Source organism: Chiloscyllium punctatum, chromosome 21 (genome assembly GCF_047496795.1).
Source record: "Chiloscyllium punctatum isolate Juve2018m chromosome 21, sChiPun1.3, whole genome shotgun sequence".
Classification (NCBI taxonomy): Eukaryota; Metazoa; Chordata; class Chondrichthyes; order Orectolobiformes; family Hemiscylliidae; genus Chiloscyllium; species Chiloscyllium punctatum.
The window spans coordinates 16,743,786-16,763,058 of record NC_092759.1 but is presented as its reverse complement, the minus strand read 5'-3'; the positions used below and the strand labels follow the sequence as shown (position 1 = coordinate 16,763,058).

Below are 19,273 nucleotides of genomic sequence, written 5' to 3'. Positions count from 1 at the left end.
CATGGTTAAAGCACTTAATGTCCAATGTATGAGCAAATTAATACAGATGCTGGAGATCATAGTAGTCAGGCAACATCCATGGAAAAAGAGCAAGCTAATGTTTAGAGTCGAGATGGCACTTCATCAGAGCTGCACTTAACGTACGCATCCCTGAACGCAATAGGGGAAATTTATCAGAGAATCCCCACAGTGTGGAAACAGGCCATTCAGCCCAACCAATCCTCCGAAGAGCAGCCAACCTAGACTCCTCCCCCTCCCCTATCCCTGTAACCCTGCATTTCCCGTGGCTAACGTACCGAGGTTCCACATCTCGGAACACTAGGGGCAATTTAGTGTGGCCAATCCACCAAGCTTACACGTCTTTGGACTGACAGAGGAAACCACAGCACCTGGCGGAAGCCCAAGCAGACTCTGGGAGAACATGAAAACTCCAAACGGACAGTTGCTCGAGGCTGGAATTGAGCCTGGGTCCCTGGTGCCGTGAGGCAGCAGTGTTGACCACCGTGCTACCTGGACTGAATCTGTTCGCGTGTCTCAGAACTACAGGACATCCCAGCATGTGGGATTCCAATGCCGTACCTTCTGAAGTGTCTCACTGTAATTGATGTAGAAAACATTAGAGTCACCACCTTCTTCTCTGGGGCTACCAGGCAATAAATGCTGGCCCAGCCAGCATCACCCACAATCCATGAGGTGAATTTTTGAAAAAAGCCAATCAAAAAAGCCAAGCAAATTCCAACAAACAGGAGCACGATAATGACCAGTTAATCTGTTTTTTTTAGAAATAAACTAATGTTGCTCGAAGTATTGGCCCAGGATGCCAGGCCAACCTCCCCCTCTTTGCAATTAAAGAAACCAAAGAACTGTCAGAAAGAAAGGTAGAAATTGCTGGGAAAACTCAGCACGTCTGGCAGCGTCTGTGGAGAGAGGGAAAGCAGAGTTAATGTTTAAGATTTGGTGACCCTTCTTCAGAACAGGGTGTGAAGACGACACGGCAATCAAAATCTTAACCATTTTCTCTCCACAGATGCTGCTTCCTTCTTTGCAACAGTGGCTGTGGGATCTTTAACATTGACCTACAGAGCTTGGTTTAGTCTCCCACCCGAAAGGTGGCACCTCCAACTGTGCCACGCTTCCTTGGAACAGCATCGTGTGCTCAGGTCTCTCTGGAGTGGGACTTGGAATCATAAAAGACCTGTACAGTGTAGAAATAGCAATTTGGCCCATCGGGTCCACACTGACCCAACGAAGAGCATCCCAGCCAGACCCACCTTCCCTACCCTATCCCTGTTAGCCTGCATTTCCGATGGCCATTACACCCTAACCTGCACATCCCTGGGCACTATGGGACAGTTTAGCACAGCCAATCCACCCTGACCTGCACATCCCTGGGCACTATGGGACAATTTAGCACGGCCAATCCACCCTAACCTGCACATCCCTGGGCACTATGGGACAATTTAGCACGGCAAATCCACCCTAACCTGCACATCCCTGGGCACTATGGGGCAATTTAGCACGGCCAATTCACCCTAACCTGCACATCCCTGGGCACTATGGGGCAATTTAGCAAGGCCAATCCACCCTAACCTGCAATTCTTTGGACTTTGGGAGGAGACAGTGGTGGTGGCTGGGGGCAGAGGGGGGGTCACCCAGTTGAGTTCGCAGGACAGGGTGGTTGTGTTAATGATCATTTTTGATCTGCTCTTCCACCTCTCAATCCTTTTTTTTTCCTCACTGAAGCTTTCCACGGCAGTGACTGAACGGAGACCCCGCGGCAGAGAGGGAAGGAGCTCTGGTCAAGCCGATGGTGAATGGCGCGGTGATGATGAGAATGTTCCAGAAGGTTCTGCATGGGTCGTCTGCCCCGCGGTGCCAGGGCACCAGGCTCGCTCTGCTGCTGCTTGGAGTTCACATGCTGATGGCCGCCCGTTCACCAACCTTCACCATTGGCCTGGTGGGGCCCTGGAGGTGCGACCCGGTGCTTTCCAGGGCCCTGCCTGAGCTGGCCGCCGGTTTGGCCATCCAAACCATCAACTGGGACCCGTCCGTCAGCCCGGCTTACCACTACGACTACACAGTGCTCGACGAGGAGTGTCGGACGGCGCAGGGCCTGGCCGGCTTCGCCAGGCTGGAGCAGCATGCCTCTGGCTTCGTTGGGCCTCTCAACCCCGGCTACTGCTCGGCGGCTGGCCTCCTGGCCAAGAGCTGGGGCAAACCGCTGGTTTCCTGGGCCTGCCCGGATCCCGACCCGGGCCGTAGCCCTCCTCGTCGTCGGGAGTCGAGCCACCTGGCCTTCATCAGGCCCATGCCCTCGGCCGCCGCCGTCTTGCTCCGGGTGCTCGAGCACTTTGGCTGGGCGCGGGTGGCCGTGGTGAGCTCGGAGCAGGAGCTCTGGGTGGAGACAGCCCGGGCGTTGGCCGACGGCCTGAGGCGCCGAGGCCTCCCTGTCAGCCTGCTGCTCACCGCGGAGAGCAGGCCCCAGGCCCAGCCTGAGGAGGCTGCCACGCACATCCTCAACCGCATCCGAGAAATGGACGGTGTGAGAGGTAGGAACCGGGGGGTGGGGGTGCCCTGGGAGGTGTGCAGGACCGTCTGATCATAAGTGGCTGGGATAGGGAGGGATGTAGGAACTGCAGGAGGTGACAGAAATAGGGAGGGATGTAGGGGCTGGAGGAGGTGACAGGGAGGGGTGTAGGGGCTGGAGGAGATGACAGGGAGGGGTGTAGAGGCTGGAGGAGGTGATAGAGATAGGGAGGGGTGTAGGGGCTGGAGGAGGTGACAGAGATAGGGAGGGATGTAGGGGCTGGAGGAGGTGACAGGGAGGGGTGTAGAGGCTGGAGGAGGTGACAGAGATAGGGAGGGATGTAGGGGCTGGAGGAGGTGACAGGGAGGGGTGTAGGGGCTGGAGGAGATGACAGGGAGGGGTGTAGAGGCTGGAGGAGGTGATAGAGATAGGGAGGGGTGTAGGGGCTGGAGGAGGTGACAGAGATAGGGAGGGATGTAGGGGCTGGAGGAGGTGACAGGGAGGGGTGTAGAGGCTGGAGGAGGTGACAGAGATAGGGAGGGATGTAGGGGCTGGAGGAGGTGACAGGGAGGGATGTAGGGGCTGGAGGAGGTGACAGAGATAGGGAGGGATGTAGGGGCTGGAGGAGGTGACAGGGAGGGGTGTAGAGGCTGGAGGAGGTGACAGAGATAGGGAGGGATGTAGGGGCTGGAGGAGGTGACAGGGAGGGATGTAGGGGCTGGAGGAGATGACAGGGAGGGGTGTAGAGGCTGGAGGAGGTGATAGAGATAGGGAGGGGTGTAGGGGCTGGAGGACGTGACAGATAGAGAGGAGTGTAATTTTTGTGGAATGTCAGTGTTAATAGTGCCTAGTCTGCACCCAACCCTGATGCCCTGACTTTGCCGACATGAGTTCAAATCCCACCAAGGCAGCTGGAGGAATTTAAATTTTAAAAAAGCTAAAAGAGTGGGTGGCACAGTGGCAGAGTGGTTAGCACTGCTGCCTCACAGCGCCAGAGACCCGGGTTCGATTCCTGCCTCAGGCGACTGACTGTGTGGAGTTTGCACATTCTCCCTGTGTCTGCGTGGGTTTCCTCCGGGTGCTCTGGATTCCTCCCACAGTCCAAAAATGTGCAGGTTAGGTAAATTGGCCATGCTAAATTGCCCATAGTGTTAGGTGAAGGGGTAAATGTAGGGGAATGGGTCTGGATGGGTTGCGCTTTGGTGGGTCGGTGTGGAATTGTTGGGCCGAAGGGCCTGTTTCCACACTGTAAAGTAATCTAATCTGCAACTGTAAGCTAGTGTCAGCAATGGTGGCCATGAAGCTGTCCTTGCGTTGTTGCAAAAACCCATCTGGTTTGCAGGGGTCCTTTTTGGGAAAGAAATCTGCCATCCTTACCCAGTCTGGCTTACCTGTGACTCCAGACCCGCAACCAATGTGATTAATTCTGAACTACCTCCTGACCAAATGAGCTGTTCAGCTCAGGGCTTTTCCAACCATGTCCAGATCCCATGAAAAAATACATTATAAAAATTGTACTGTTAGGAGAGTGACAGGACTGATGATCAGGGAGGTTGGCTATAGGGAGCTTGCCTTAAAGGAGGGGAGCGTTTTCTCACCACTTGACTCCCCAAAGATTGTCCACCATCTGCAAGGCACATATGTGAGGGAATATGTGTGACTTACCTGAATGGGTGCTGCTCCAACCAGACTTGAAGCTTGACACGCTCCAGAACAAAGCAATCAGTTTGACTGCCGTCACACCTACGATCATTCACACCTACAATCTTCCACTCCCTCCATCACTGATGCTCAGTCGCAGCAGTGTGTCTCACCTGCCAGGCGCGCTGCGGCAATACACCGATACACCAACGGCACCTTCCCAATTTACAAACTTCACCATGTAGAAGGACAAAGGCAGCAGATACGTGGGAACACCACCCCCACACGTTACCCTCTGAGCCCCTCACCATCCGGACTTGGAAATATATCGGCTGTTTGTTCAGTGTCTCTGGGTCAGAATCCTGGAACTCCCTCCCTCACGGTGCTGTTTGGGTGTCCCTACACCACACGGGACTGCAGAGATTCATGAAGACAGCTCACCCCCCCCCAAACCTTCTCGATTCGAAGTTATGAGCAATAATAAATGCTGGCCAGGCCAATGATGCTCATATCCCATGACTTGCTTTTTTTAAAAAGGATCCAAGCAGGGAATTCCAAAACCTGAGGGCACCTGGGCAGCTGAAGGCTGCAATCGAAAATAATGGAGTGATTTATTATGGACCAGACAAGACCCCCTCGATATTTTAAGAAGGCAGCTTAGACCCTAACATTTTTTATATTTTGAAGGTAGATGTACAGTACAGTGTTCCAGATGCAATGCTACTGGTCAAACTACTCTATGTTAAGCAAAGCAATTTATTTAAATGTTACAGTTAAAATACAAACAAAAGAAAGAGGAATTTAGAATAACTTAACTATTAGAAAAGTTAACCAAATAGTAGCCGTTCTAATAAAGAGAAATCCCATAAACACACCCCTTAGCAAAAAGGAACATTCAGATGCAGATTCTTGCATGCAATTGGGAACCAATTTACTGGAGCTGTAACCTTCTGACTGCTACAGCCAAAGAAAAGTGAGAAAGCCTGATCTTTGAGAATTGGCCACTGCCCTTCCTTTTCTTACAACTGTTTTTAGATTAGATTACTTACAGTGTGGAAACAGGCCCTTCGGCCCAACAAGTCCACACCGCCCCGCCGAAGCGTAACCCACCCATACCCCTACATCTACCCCTTACCTAACACTACGGGCAATTTAGAATAGCCAATCCACCTGACCTGCACATCTTTGGACTGTGGGAGGAAACCGGAGCACCCGGAGAAAACCCACGCAGACACGGGGAGAACGTGCAAACTCCACACAGTCAGTCGCCTGAGGCGGGAATTGAACCCGGGTCTCCAGCGCTGTGAGGCAGCAGTGCTAACCACTGTGCCACCGTGCCGCCCACAAAACAGAAACCTAAAGGCTTCCTAAATTGTTGACTTCGGCCATCTCCAGTAGCCAGTTCCGGCACCCCTGCCTTCACAACCACTCTTCAAAAAAAAACCCCAGGTCAAAATAACCTCTTTAAAGTGACAGCAGCATCACAGATTCAAATCGGGAAAGCTCAAGAGGTCAGAACTGGAGGTGTATAAAGGTCTTGGCAAAAGATGGGGCTAGAGCTGATTCCGAAGCTGAGGTCAGGGAGAGACTGCGGGAGGATTTGAAAGCCAGGACGAGCAGTGTAAAAATGAAGGTGGTGGTGGGTCAGGGGCGTCTCCGCAGTGACCAAATTTAAAGTGCCGCCTTGACTCTGAGGGGTCCATGAGATAGCATGAGGTAGTGAAAGGTGCTACAGCAGTGCACGCTATTGTTGTCTCTCGTTCACTGCGCTGTTTCTTGGACATTTCAGTCGTGGTCATGTGCATGCACTCGGTCTTGGTGGGAGGCAAAGACCAGCAGTTGTTCCTCCAGCAAGTGGACAAGATGCAGATGGCTGATGGGAGATACGTGTTCATTCCGTTCGACACCATCCATTACAGCCTTCCGTACCGGAATGCCAGCTACCCAGTGCTGGCTGGGAATGCCAGATTGCGACGCTCCTATGACGCCGTACTCACCGTCACCATGGATTCCAAGGATAAAGACTTCCATCAGGTCCTGGGAGAGGTTCTGAAAAAGAATAACATCCGGATGTCTCTGAAGCCAAACCAGGTTAGTAGCTTTGGCGCTTTGAAGGGTTACTGGAGTTCGTACTGTCAAAGTTTTTTGTTTTGTCTCACTGTGCCTTTCCTACACCAGGTTTGAATGTCCTTGTCTGTGCATCACTGGATTATACAGAAATTCAATAGCACCCTTGCAGTCCTCCACTAGAAGAACAAGGGCAACAGCTACATGAGAACACCACCACTCCCTGCATCCCCTACTTCAGATACCCTCACCCCTTTCTCAGTCATTCTGCAAATCCTTTCTTGTCAAAAACAATAACCAATTTTATTTTAAAGCCTCATTTATATCTGCTTCCACCACACTCTCAGACTGGTGGCTCAGAGGTTAGCACAGCTGGCTCACGGTGCCAGGGATCTGGGTTTGATTCCAGCCTCAGTCGACTGTCTGTGTGGAGTTTGCACATTCTCCCCATGTCTGTGTGGGTTTCCTCTGGGTGCTCCAGTTTCCTCCCACAGCGTGCAGGTTCGGTGAATTGGCCGTGCTAAATTGCCCATAGTGTTCAGGGATGTGTAGGCTAGTTGCATTAGGCAGAGGAACTGTAAAGTGATAGGTTAGGGGAATGGGTCTGGGTGGGACAGGCTTTGCAGGGTCGGTGTGGACTTGTTGGACCAAATGGCCTGTTTCCACACGGTGGGGATTCTATGAAATGCTTAAATTGCCCTCTGTTGTCCATGACCCTGCAACTTGCTCATCCTTAAGGGCCTCCTTGGATAGAGTCAGACTTCGGTCCAACCTGTCCACGCTGACCAGATTTTCTAAGCTGATCTAGTTCCATGTGACTGCATTTGACCATATCCCTTTAAACCTTTGCTATCCATGTACAAATATCTTTTAAATATTGTAATTGTATGCACCTCTTCCACTTCCTCATTGCATAATCCAACCTCTGTGTGGAAATAATTACTCCTCTGGTCGTTTTTAAATCTTCCTCCTCTCACTTTAAAATTATGCCCTCAGCCTCCGACGTTCCAGGGAAAACAGCCCCAGCCTGTTCAGCCTCTCCCTGTAGCTCAGATCCTCCAACCCTGGCAACATCCTTGTAAATCTTTTTTGAACCCTTTCAAGTTTCACAACATCTTTCCGATAGGAAGGAGACCAGAATTGCACGCAATATTCCAACAGTGGCCTAACCAATATCCTGTAAAGCCGCAACATGACCTCCCAACTCCTGTACTCAATACTCTGACCGATAAAGGAAAGCATACCAAACGCCTTCTTCATTATCCTATCTACCTGCGACACCACTTCCAAGGAGCTATGAACCTGCACTCCAAGGTCTCTTTGTTCAGCAACACTCCCTAGGACCTTACCATTAAGTGTATAAGTCCTGCTAAGATTTGCTTTCCCAAAATGCAGCACCTCACATTTATCTGAATTAAACTCCATCTGCCACTTCTCAGCCCATTGGCCCATCTGGTCCAGATCCTGTTGTAATCTGAGATAACCCACTTCGCTGTCCACTACACCTCCAATTTTGGTGTCATCTGCAAACTTACTAACTGTACCTCTTATGCTTGTATCCAAATCGTTTATGTAAATGACAAAAAGTAGAGGGCCCAGCACCGATCCTTGTACCACTCCACTGGTCACAGGCCTCCAGTCTGAAAAACAACTCTCCACCACCACCCTCTGTCTTCTACCTTTGAGCCAGTTCTGTATCCAAATGACTAATTCTCCCTGTATTCCATGAGATCTAACCTTGCTAATCAGTCTCCCATGGGGAACCTTGTCGAACGCCTTACTGAAGTCCACATAGATCACATCTACTGCTCTGCCCTCATCAATCTTCTTTATTACTTCTTCAAAAAACTCAATCAAGTTTGTGAGACATGATTTCCCACGCACAAAGCCATGTTGACTATCCCTAATCAGTCCTTGCCTTTCCAAATACATGTACATCCTGTCCCTCAGGATTCCCTCCAACGACTTGCCCACCACCGACTTGTCCACAGTAAATACTGATGCAAAATATTAATTTAGTATCTCCCCCATTTTCTGTGGCCGCCTTGCTGATCTTTGAGGGGCCCTATTCTCTCCCTAGTTACCCTTTTGTCCTTAATATATTTGTAAAAACCCTTTGAATTCTCCTTAATTCTATTTGCCAAAGCTATCTCATGTCCCCGCTTTGCCCTCCTGATTTCCCTCTTTAGTATACTCCTACTTCCTTTATACTCTTCTAAGGATTCACTCGATCTATCCTGTCTGTACCTGACATATGCTTCCTTCTTTTTCTTAACCAAGCCCTCAATTTCTTTAGTCATCCAGCATTCCCTATACCTACCAGCCTTCCCTTTCACCCTGACAGGAATATACTTTCTCTGGATTCTTGTTATCTTATTTCTGAAGCCTTCTCATTTTTCAGCTGTCCCTTTACCTTCAAACATCTGCCTCCAATCAGCTTTCGAAAGTTCTTGCCTAATACCGTCAAAATTGGCCTTTCTCCAGTTTAGAACTTCAGCTTTTAGATCTGGTCTATCCTTTTCCATCACTATTTCAAATCTAATAGAATTATGGTCACTGGCCCCAAAGTGCTCCCCCACTGACACCTCAGTCACCTACCCTGCCTTATTTCCCAAGAGTAGGTCAAGTTTTGCACCTTCTCTAGTAGGTACATCCACATACGGAATCAGAAAGTTGTCTTGTACACACTTAAGAAATTCCTCTCCATCTAAACCTTCAACACTATGGCAGTCGATGTTTGGAAAGTTAAAATCCCCTACCATAACTACCCTATTATTCTTACAGATAGCTGAGATCTCTTACAAATTTGTTTCTCAATTTCCCTCTGACTATTGGGGGGGTCTATAATACAATCCCAATAAGGTGATCATCCCTTTCTTATTTCTCAGTTCCACCCAAATAACTTCCCTGGATGTATTTCCGGGAATATCCTCCCTCAGTACAGCTATAATGCTATCCCTTATCAAAAATGCCACTCCCCCTCCTCTCTTGCCTCCCTTTCTATCCTTCCTATAGCATTTGTATCCTGAAGCATTAAGCTGCCAGTCCTGCCCGTCCCAGTCCCATGTTCCTAACCATGCCCTGAGTTCATCTGCCTTCCCTGTTCGGTCCCTTGCATTGAAATAAATGCAGTTTAATTTATTAGTCCTGCCTTGTCCCTGCCTGCCCGGACTGGTTGACTCACTTCTGTTCTCAGCTGTGCCCATCTCAGATTGATCTCTTTCCTCACTATCTCCCTGGGTCCCATCCACCCACCTTACTAGTTTAAATCCTCCCAAGCAGTTCTAGCAAATTTCCCTGCCAGTATATTAGTCCCCTTCCAATTTAGGTGCAATCTGTCCTTCTTGTTCAGGTCACTTCTACCCCAAAAGAGATTCCAATGATCCAAAAGTGTGAATCCTCCTCCCATACACCAGCTCCTCAGCCATGCATTCATCTGCTCTATCCTCCTATTCCTGCCCTCACTAGCTCGTAGCACTGGGAGTAATCCAGATATTAATACCCTTGAAGACCTCCTTTTTAAATTTCTGCCTAACTCTCTCTAATCTCCCTTCAGAATCTCAACCTTTTCCCTTCCAATGTCGTTGGTTCCAATGTGGACAATGACCCCTCTCCCCCGTGAGAACATTCTGCACCATCTCTGAGACATCCTTGATCCTGGCACCAGGGAAGCAACACACCATTCTGTTTTTGCTCTGCTGGCCACAGAAACGTCTGTCTGTACCTCGGACTAGAGAATCCCCTAACACAATTGATCTCTTGAAACCCGACGTACCCCTCGTTGCATTAGAGCCAGTCTCCATACCAGAAACTTGGCTGTTCGTGCTACGTTCCCCTGAGAATCCATCACCCCCTACATTTTCCAAAACAGCATACCTGTTTGAAATGGGTATATCCACAAAAGACTCCTGCATTAGCTGCCTACCTCTCTTACCCTTCCTGGAGTTGACCCACCTATGTGACTGTATCTGAGGGCGGCACGGAGGCACAGTGGTTAGCACTGCTGTCTCACAGCGCCAGAGACCCGGGTTCAATTCCCGCCTCAGGCGACTGACTGTGTGGAGTTTGCACGTTCTCCCCGTGTCTGCGTGGGTTTCCTCCGGGTGCTCCGGTTTCCTCCCACAGTCCAAAGATGTGCAGGTCAGGTGAATTGGCCATGCTAAATTGCCTGACGTGTTAGGTAAGGGGTAAATGTAGGGGTATGGGTGGGTTGTGCTTCGGTGGGGCGGTGTGGACTTGTTGGGTCGAAGGGCCTGTTTCCACACTGTAAGTAATCTAATCTAATCTGAGACTTTCCCCCCTTCCTATAACGGCCATCCATCACATACTGTTGCAAATTCCTCATCGCTTCTACCTGTCTCTCCAACCGAGCCACTCGATCTGATAAGATTCGCATCCAACAGCATTTATAGCAGATATAATCCGCAGCAACCCTTAAACTCTCTTTAAACTCCCACAACTGACAAGAAGTACATGTCACTGCAAAGGCCATTTTTGCTCCTTCGCAATCTGCAGACCCAGAAAATAACACCGTCTTATTCCTCTACAAACACTGCCCCAGGTTAAATTAATACCTATGGCTTATATTTTAAGTTTAATCAAGAGACTTATCTCCAAAAACATATAATCAAGAAAGAACCCACTCTACTCACTACTGCAGCCTTTCTCTTGGACAGACTTAAAACAATGATTAACTTCTCTGATTCTGTGCTGTGAACTTCGCCCAAACCGGTTCCTCCAAGATTAGTTGTGAAATTCACTGTTTGCTAATTTTCCCAGATGCCCTCCGATGTCCAGCGATACATGAATTTAAACAGCAAAGGCAGTAACTGTGCAGGTTTTTTTTCTCTCTCTCTCTCTCTCTCTCCCCTGCACTGTCCTTGCTGATTTTTGGTTTCGCTGCCCTCATTTCTCAGTCACGCAGGAACAGGAGGCTGTTCAGCCCCTCAAGCCTGCTGTCCCATTCAGTGAAATCAAGGATGATTTGATTCATACCCTCGCTCCCTTTTCTCATCCCTATTTCATCACAGCTCTAGTGCTATTGGATCACACATTATACGTGCACAGTTGCAGTCTAAGTAATGATGGGAGAGGTTCTAATTTTTGCTCCATGATACAGCTGGCTCCTGCCATTGACATGTTTTGGGAAGAGTTTACAGACAGTGGCTTAACTGGTTCATCCACATTGTAGATGCACCTTCTTCCCTGACTGTCACATCCCAGTCTCAGGGATGGGTCTCAAACTTGGTGCCTGGAGACAGGGACTTGATATGAACAGCTAAGACAGGAGCAGATCTGAACCACTCAGCCCCTCGAGCCTGCTATTCCACTCAGTGCGATTGTGGCTGATGTAAGGGTGGCGTGGTGGCTGAGTGCTTAGCACCACTGCCTCATAACCCTGGGGGACCAGGGTTTGATTCCAGCCTTGTCTGTGTGGAGCTTGCACATTATCAGTGTGAGTGTGTGGGTGTGTGTTTGTGTTTCTGCCTGGTGCTCCGGTTTCCTCCCACACTCCAAAATGTGGGGGTTAGGGTGGAATGGCTGTGCTAAATTATCCCATAGTGCCCAGGGATGTGCAGGTTAGGGTGGAGTGGCCGTGCTAAATTGCCCCATAGTGTCCAGGGATGTGCAGGTTAGGGTGGATTGGCCGTGCTAAACTGTCCCATAGTGCTCAGGGATGTGCAGGTTAGGGTGGATTGGCCATGAGCTTAAAAATGTGTTGCTGGAAATGCGTGGCAAGTCAGGCAGCATCAAAGGAGCAGGAGAATCGACGTTTCGGGCATAAGCACTTCTTCAGGAATGAGGAGGGTATGCCAAGCAGGCTAAGATAAAAGGTAGGGAGGAGGGACTTGGGGGAGGGGTGTTGGGAATGCGATAGGTGGAAGGAGGTTAAGGTGAGGGTGATAGGCCGGAGTGGGGGTTGTTCCGTAGTGTCCAAAGATGTGCAGGTTAGGGTGGATTGGCCGTGCGAAATTGTCCCATAGTGCCCAGGGATATGCAGGTTAGGGTGGATTGGCCGTGCTAAATTGTCCCATAGTGCCCAGGGATGTGCAGGTTTATTTGAAATCATAAGCTTTTGGAGCGCAGCTAATGAAGGTTCACCTAATAAAGGAGTAGCGCTTTGAAAGCTTGTGATTTCACATAAACCTGTTGGACTATAACCTGGTGTAGTGTGACTTCTGACGTTAACAAAAGAGAGTCAGTTCAATTTAGTCTGCTATCTGAATGGTCTTGCTTGGATTAATGGCTTTTGAGAGACTTTAGTTCCACTCCTTCCCCACAATTTGTAGTCAATTGCGCTATGCCAGGTAAACTCAGATCCTCTGGGATACAGAAGGGGAAAATCAGTTCCGTTACTGATCACTGTCCATTTTCACTCGCCAGGAGAGTGTGTGAATTCTAAAGACTGGTGCTTCACATTTGTATGGTGCAAATGCGCCTTTTGTATCACAGGCCATCCCAACTCATTCCCTGGCAAGTGAAATAAGTGCTGCCAGTGTTGTAATGTAGGCGCAGCAGCCAATTTACACACAGCTGGCTCCTGCAAACAATGGGTGTAATGACCAGTGTTTTTTTTGTAAATATATTTATTTGCAAATTTTTTTAACTTCACAAATATGTAAAATTATTATAAAGTACAATCAATAACAAATATCAGTATAATATAAACAAAAAAACCCACAAATTACAATACAAATACTGTCTACCAACTACTAACCTACCCTATAATACAAAACAAACCTGAACACTCTGCAAAGCAACACCAAAAAAAAGCAAAGCAAAAAAAAAATTTTAAAAACACAAAATACAGAACAGCTATGCTCCGCACAAAGCTCCCAAACAAAGGAATGGGAGCATTGTATTTTTACCTGTATTAACTCAGGAGATCCCCTCCAGGGGCCAGGGCCAGACAAATCTAACCACCTGGTTAGACAAACGCCCTAGTTAAGATAACTGACAAATCTATATCCAAATAACTCAAGTCGGGCTGCTGTGTCTTATAAAAATGGTCTGTTGTGTGGTGTTTGTAAAAAGGTCCAAGGGAATGTGCTCCATAACTAATTTCTGCCATCCCAGCAAGCCCAGCGGGTTCTCAGACACACAATTCATCAGAATATTCTTCCGTGCACCGTGTGCAAGAATATTAAATAGTTTCTTCCCATGCCCATCTAAAGATGGTAAATTCGGTAGACCTAAGAAGAGAGATATCGGGTCTACTTTGACTTCAGTCCTCAATACGCTCCCTATCTCTCCCTTAACAGTGCTCCAATAAACACTGAGCCTGTGGCATGTCCAGAAGCAATGGGTAAGAGTACCTACACTTATTTTAGATTTGGGGCACACTGAAGATGTCCCTTTTTTAAACTTCACCAGATAGCCTGGTGCCAGATGAGCCCTGTGCAGAACTTTTAACTGCGTAGCGCATGTCCTATTACAGATTGAGATCTTTCGAGCGTTCTCCCATGTTTCAGAAGAGATCTCCACTCCCAGCTTTTGCTCCCAGACCTCACATAACCGATTAATATCCTGCCAGGCCCTGCCACCCAGCAGGCGAGAGAGGGTACTAACCGAAAGGGTGCTTGTGGAACGTAGCAACATCCTCTCTGTATCGGGCTTATAGGGCTTAGTGAGAAGCGTAGTCGTCTTCTGGGTGAAATCCCTAACCTGAAAAAAACGGAAAAGGTCTCTGCTGGGTAACTCGTATTTGCGGCTCAGTTGCTCAAACGACATCATAACCTCCCCCTCAAACAAGTCTCCCAAACTAGAAATTCCTCCCGCTGCCCATAGTTTGAACCCTGAGTCCGTCCATCCCTGGTCAGAACCCTGACATGCCGACTATAGGTGTAAGTGGCAAAGTCTTGGATAAACAACCCTCACTCTGACGCATCACCCTCCAAGCCTTGACTGTACTAATGACGATGGGGTTCCGACAGTGGTCCATTACTGTTCTCATCTTATCCATGAACAGCAGGTTAATAAGAGGGCACTTTGCCTGGGAGGCCTCAATATCCAGCCATATTGAGTTTGGATCGTTACCTACCCAATCACAGACAAAGGATAGCAAGGAACTCAATTGATACCTCTTGATGTCTGGGAAATGAACTCCTCCCCTTGTTGAGGCAACTGCAATTTAGTAAGTTTGATGAGAGGCCGCCCATAATGCCAGACAAAGGAACCAAACCACCCCATAAGCTTCTGCAGCATTGACCTGGGAAACATTATAGGGAAGGAGAAAGTGAGGACTGCAGATGCTGGAGATCAGAGCTGAAAATGTGTTGCTGGAAAAGCGCAGCAGGTCAGGCAGCATCCAAGGAACAGGAGAATTGAAGTTTCGGGCATCAGCCCTTCTTCAGGAATGAGAAAGTGTGTCCAGCAGGATAAGATAAAAGGTAGGGAGGAGGGACTTGGGGGAGGGGCGTTGGGAATGCAATAGGTGGAGGGAGGTCAAGGTGAGGGTGATAGGCTGGAGTGGGGTGGGGGCGGAGAGGTCAGGAAGAAGATTGCAGGTTAGGAAGGCGGTGCTGAGTTCGAGAGATTTGACTGAGACAAGGGGGGGGAGGGGAAATGAGGAAACTGGAGAAATCTGAGTTCATCCCTTGTGGTTGGAGGGTTCCCAGGCGGAAGATGAAGCGCTCTTCCTCCAAACATCGTGTTGCCATGGTCTGGCGATGGAGGAGTCCAAGGACTTGCATGTCCTTGGTGGAGTGGGAGGGGGAGTTGGAAGTGTTGGGCTATGGGGTGGTTGGGTTGGTTGGGCCGGGTGTCCCAGAGGTGTTCTCTGAAACGTTTCACAAGTAGACGGCCTGTCTCCCCAATATTGAGGAGGCCACATCGGGTGGAGCAGATGCAATAGATAATGTGTGTGGAGGTGCAGGTGAATTTGTGGCGGATATGGAAGTGTCCCTTGGAGGGAGGTAAGGGGGGAGGTGTGGGCGCAAGTTTTGCATTTCTTGCAGTTGCAGGGGAAGGTGCCGGGAGTGGAGGTTGGGTTGGTGGGGGGTGTGGACCTGATGAGGGAGTCACGGAGGGAGTGGTCTTTTCGGAACATTATAGGCAAACATTACATGGAGCATACACATGGGATAAAGCAAATATTAATCTTAATGAGAGATATCTTTCCCAGACATGAAATTGGAAGAGCCTCCCATCTCTGGAGATCACGCCTAATATTGTCAATAGACAATAGGTGCAGGAGTAGGCCATTCTGCCCTTCAAGCCTGCACCACCATTCATTATGATCATGGCTGATCATCCTTAATCAGTATCCTGTTCCTGCCTTATCTCCATAACCCTTGATTCCACTATCCTTAAGAGCTCTACCCAACTCTTTCTTAAATGAATCCAGAGACTGGGCCTCTACTGCCCTCTGGGGCAGAGCATTCCACACAGCCACCACTCTCTGGGTGAAGAAGTTTCTCCTCATCTCTGTCCTAAATGGTCTACCCCGTATTTTTAAGCTGTGTCCTCTGGTTCGGCACTCACCCATCAGCGGAAACATGTTTCCTGCCTCCAGAGTGTCCAATCCTTTAATAATCTTATATGTCTCGATCAGATCCCCTCTCAGTCTTCTAAACTCAAGGATATACAAGCCCAGTCGCTCCAATCTTTCAGGCTTTGTCAAGTAAGTGAGCAAAGTTAGTCTGAAATAACAGATCAAAATGCCTAGGTACCGGAACCCTGCCCGTGACCACTTAAAAGGGAACTTAGGGCCACCTTCAACTTCTGGCACATCCTTAAAGTTCCCCAAAGGCATAGCCTCCGATTTTGCAAAGTTAATCTTATATCCTAAAATAGCCCCAAATGAATTAATACATCGTATCAAATGGGGTACAGAGGTCATCAAGTTTGATAAAAACAGAAGGACATCATCTGCGTACAGTGTAATCTTGTGTGCCCTCGATCCCACTTCCGGAGCGGTTATGTGGACGTTCTGACGAATGGCCTCTGCCAGCGGCTCTGTCACCAACGTAAACAACGGTGAGAGGGGGCAGCCTTGCCGACTACTCCCTACCAATCCTAAAATTCCCAGACTTCACCCCATTGGTGATGACCGCGGCCAGAGGGTGGCGATATAAAACCTCCACCCACCAAGCAAAGACTCCACCCAACCTAAACTGTTCTAAGACATAAAAAAGATACGACCATTCCACCTGGTCAAATGCTTTCTCTGTATTTAAGGAAATCACCAACCCCTGAATCGATTGTTGCTAACAAACTTGGACCACGTTCAGCAACCTTCAAATATTATTAGAGGACCTACAGCCCCTTATAAAGCCTGTCTGGTCCTCTTTAATAATATGGGGCAACACCCTGTCCAATCTCAGCACCAGGATCTTGGACAAGGTCTTGAAATCTGAATTTAATAGAGAGATGGGCCTGTATGAGGCACAATCCTCAGGAACCTTCCCCTTCTTAAGAATAAAGGAAATATTAGCTTCTCTCAAAGTTAGTGGTAGGCATTCATGCACATAGCAGTGATTGTACATCTTCAAAGTTGGCCCTGACAGAATCCCTATTAACTCCTTATAAAACTCACCTGGGAGACCATCAGGGCTATGCGCTTTCCCACTCTGAAGTTCCCTAGCTGCCTCTCCTGTATTTCCTGAACTGTCAAGGGGGCATTAAGGAGAGAGGCCTGTTCCAAGGTTACCCCTGGGAGGTCCAGAGTCTTAAAAAAGGTGTCCATTTTAGCCATCCCTGTCTTCGCAACCTTCAGACCGATACAATTCAGAGTAAAAGCTCCAAAAAGCCTCATTAATCTTTTTAGCATCGTATGTAAGGACCCCGGCGCTGTCTCTGATTTCAGTAATGGATTGGGGAGCACGCTTTTTTTCCTAGTCAGGTACGCTAAATACTTCCCTGGCCTATCCCCATATTCGAACAGCCTCTGTCGAGCAAAAGCAAGTTCTTTCTTTGCGTTTTGTGACAGTATTGAATTCAAGGCAGCCCAGAGGGCAGTGATTCGCTGTAACTTAGTCACCGAAGGCTGCGCAACATGTGCCGCCTCGGCGGCTTTCAACCGCGTCTCCAGTAGACGCTGCTGTTCCTCCTTCTGTCGTTTCCAGCTAGCCAAATAAGAAATACCTAATCCCCTAGCAAAGACCTTAGCAGTCTCCCATAGCATTGATGGACTACTAGCCGTGCCTGAATTGATAGTCAAGAATTCCTGAAATTCCTTCAAAAAGTATTCCACAAATTTGGAATCCTTGAGGAGAAAAGTGTCCAAATGCCAGTGCCTCCAACCTAGCCCCTCACTCTTGGCCTTAACCTCCAAATATACTGCCATGTGATCAGAGATAGCTATATTCCCAATTTTACAACCCATAATCAAATCCAGAAGGGCCAAGGGAGCCAGAAAGAGGTCAATCCTTGTGTGTGACATTCATGTGGGTTTGAAAAAAAGGTGAGGTCCCTGCCGGTAGGGTGAAGACATCTCCAAATATCCACCAGCCCCAACTCCTCACATACGTCAACCACCTGCTTGGCCTGCGAAGAAATATTTGGGGACCCACAAGGCATCCTGTCCACTGTCAGATCCAAAAGATAATTAAAATCTCCTCCCTATAATAATGTGCTGTGTTCCAAAAGCACTCAACTTCGAGAAAGCACTAATCAAAAATTTGAGGAGATGTGCTGGAGGACAGTAGACATTTAAAATGCCATATTCCTCCCCATGTATCAGGGCTTTAAGTATCACAAACCATCCCTGTTCATCTTTCAGCTGCACTAATAATGTGAACGGCAGATTTTTCTGGATAAGTACCGCCACTCCCCTACTTTTAGTAGTAAAGGATGAAAAGAATACCCCCTGTTGTAATTTCAGGTGTTCCCCATCATCAAGATAGGTTTCCTGCAACAAAGCGATATCAACCCTTTCCCTCCTAAGGCCAGAAAGCACTTTTTTTCCTTTTAACAGGTGAATTACTTCCCTTAATGTTCCAGGTGCACCATTTAATAAGACACTTAGCCATATCTCCTTTCAGAGACCCTTGAACCCCCTCGGTGGGAGAACCTTGCTTACAAATTGCCGAGCATAAGTAAATAAAGACTCATAGAATCGAAAAGCTATATATACAAAAACTACTCTATCCTAATTATAAACAACTTACTCCAAAAAACTACAAAGAAACCCAACTATAAAACCTTGAATGGAAGACTCTTCCCCCTGCCCATAGGGGGCACTCACCCACCCCATCCCCTCCTTCACAGCTCCTTCAAACCCAGACTGTGCCCCAGCCTTAGGCCAGAAAAAAAAAGCCGAGATGATCCTTAAATCAACAGAAAAAAAGACGAAGTCAGGATGAACACTCCACTCATCCCTGGATTCATGTCACCCCTACATGTGACTGAAAGAGAAACAGAACAAACAAAAAAAGAAATGGGGGAGAGACAAACAAAGAACATTCACAAAATCTCCCATCAGAAAATCAAGTTATTCAAAAAAAGGAACAACTTATTCCAACTTACTCCCCCCTTTCCAAAAAGGAAATTATTAGGGAGAAAGAAAGGAATAAAAAAAAAGGAAGAGAAAACATGGGGAAAGATAGAAAAGAGAACAAACATTAACCGTATTCTTCAGGCCAATCCATCTATTTTAAAGTGTCCACAAAGTTTTTAGCCTTATCCGCCGAGTCAAGTGTATAAACTGAGTCCTCGTGGCTGAAACGAAGCACTGTGGGGTATCTCATGGCGTACTGGATGCCCAGGTTCCTCAGCCTCTTCTTAACTTCATCGAAGAACTTCCTCTTTCGAATTACAGCTGCAGAGATATCCTGGAAAAAGATGATTTTTGATCCCTTGTACAGCAGAGCCTGCGGATCATTTCCCAGGGAGCTGGAAGCTTCTATGACTTTTTGCTTGTCCTTATATGAGTGGAGGTGCACTAGGACCGAGCGGGAGTGCTGCACCGGCCCTGACCTGTGCACTGTAAACCGATACCCCCTTTCAATCTGCAGCCTGCTGGACTCGATGTGAAGGCCCAAAACCTTCGGCAGCCACTTTTCAAAGAAGCTCACCGGCTGCTCACCTTCCTCACCT

The 19,273-nt window shown here is 48.2% G+C and overlaps 2 protein-coding genes across 2 annotated transcripts in view; both read left to right on the top strand.

Moving 5' to 3' along the window:
* The first annotated feature begins 1,918 nt into the window (after positions 1-1,918).
* LOC140492464 (retinal guanylyl cyclase 2-like) lies at positions 1,919-2,599 on the top strand. The gene has a single exon (XM_072591352.1). The coding sequence runs from the start codon at positions 1,922-1,924 to the stop codon at positions 2,597-2,599; it is 678 nt and encodes a 225-aa protein (XP_072447453.1). The 5' UTR covers positions 1,919-1,921.
* Positions 2,600-5,961: 3,362 nt separating this feature from the next.
* LOC140492598 (retinal guanylyl cyclase 2-like) overlaps positions 5,962-19,273 on the top strand; it is a 64,791-nt gene continuing 51,479 nt past the window's right edge. The window contains exon 1 of the mRNA XM_072591596.1: positions 5,962-6,259. Coding sequence (XP_072447697.1) covers positions 5,966-6,259 — 294 coding nt within the window. The 5' untranslated portion in view covers positions 5,962-5,965. The remainder of the gene's footprint in view (positions 6,260-19,273) is intronic.

Bases quoted from the DNA above. Each gene is read 5' to 3' on its own strand.
- LOC140492464 (XM_072591352.1), top strand. From the start codon at position 1,922: ATGGCCGCCCGTTCACCAACCTTCACCATTGGCCTGGTGGGGCCCTGG.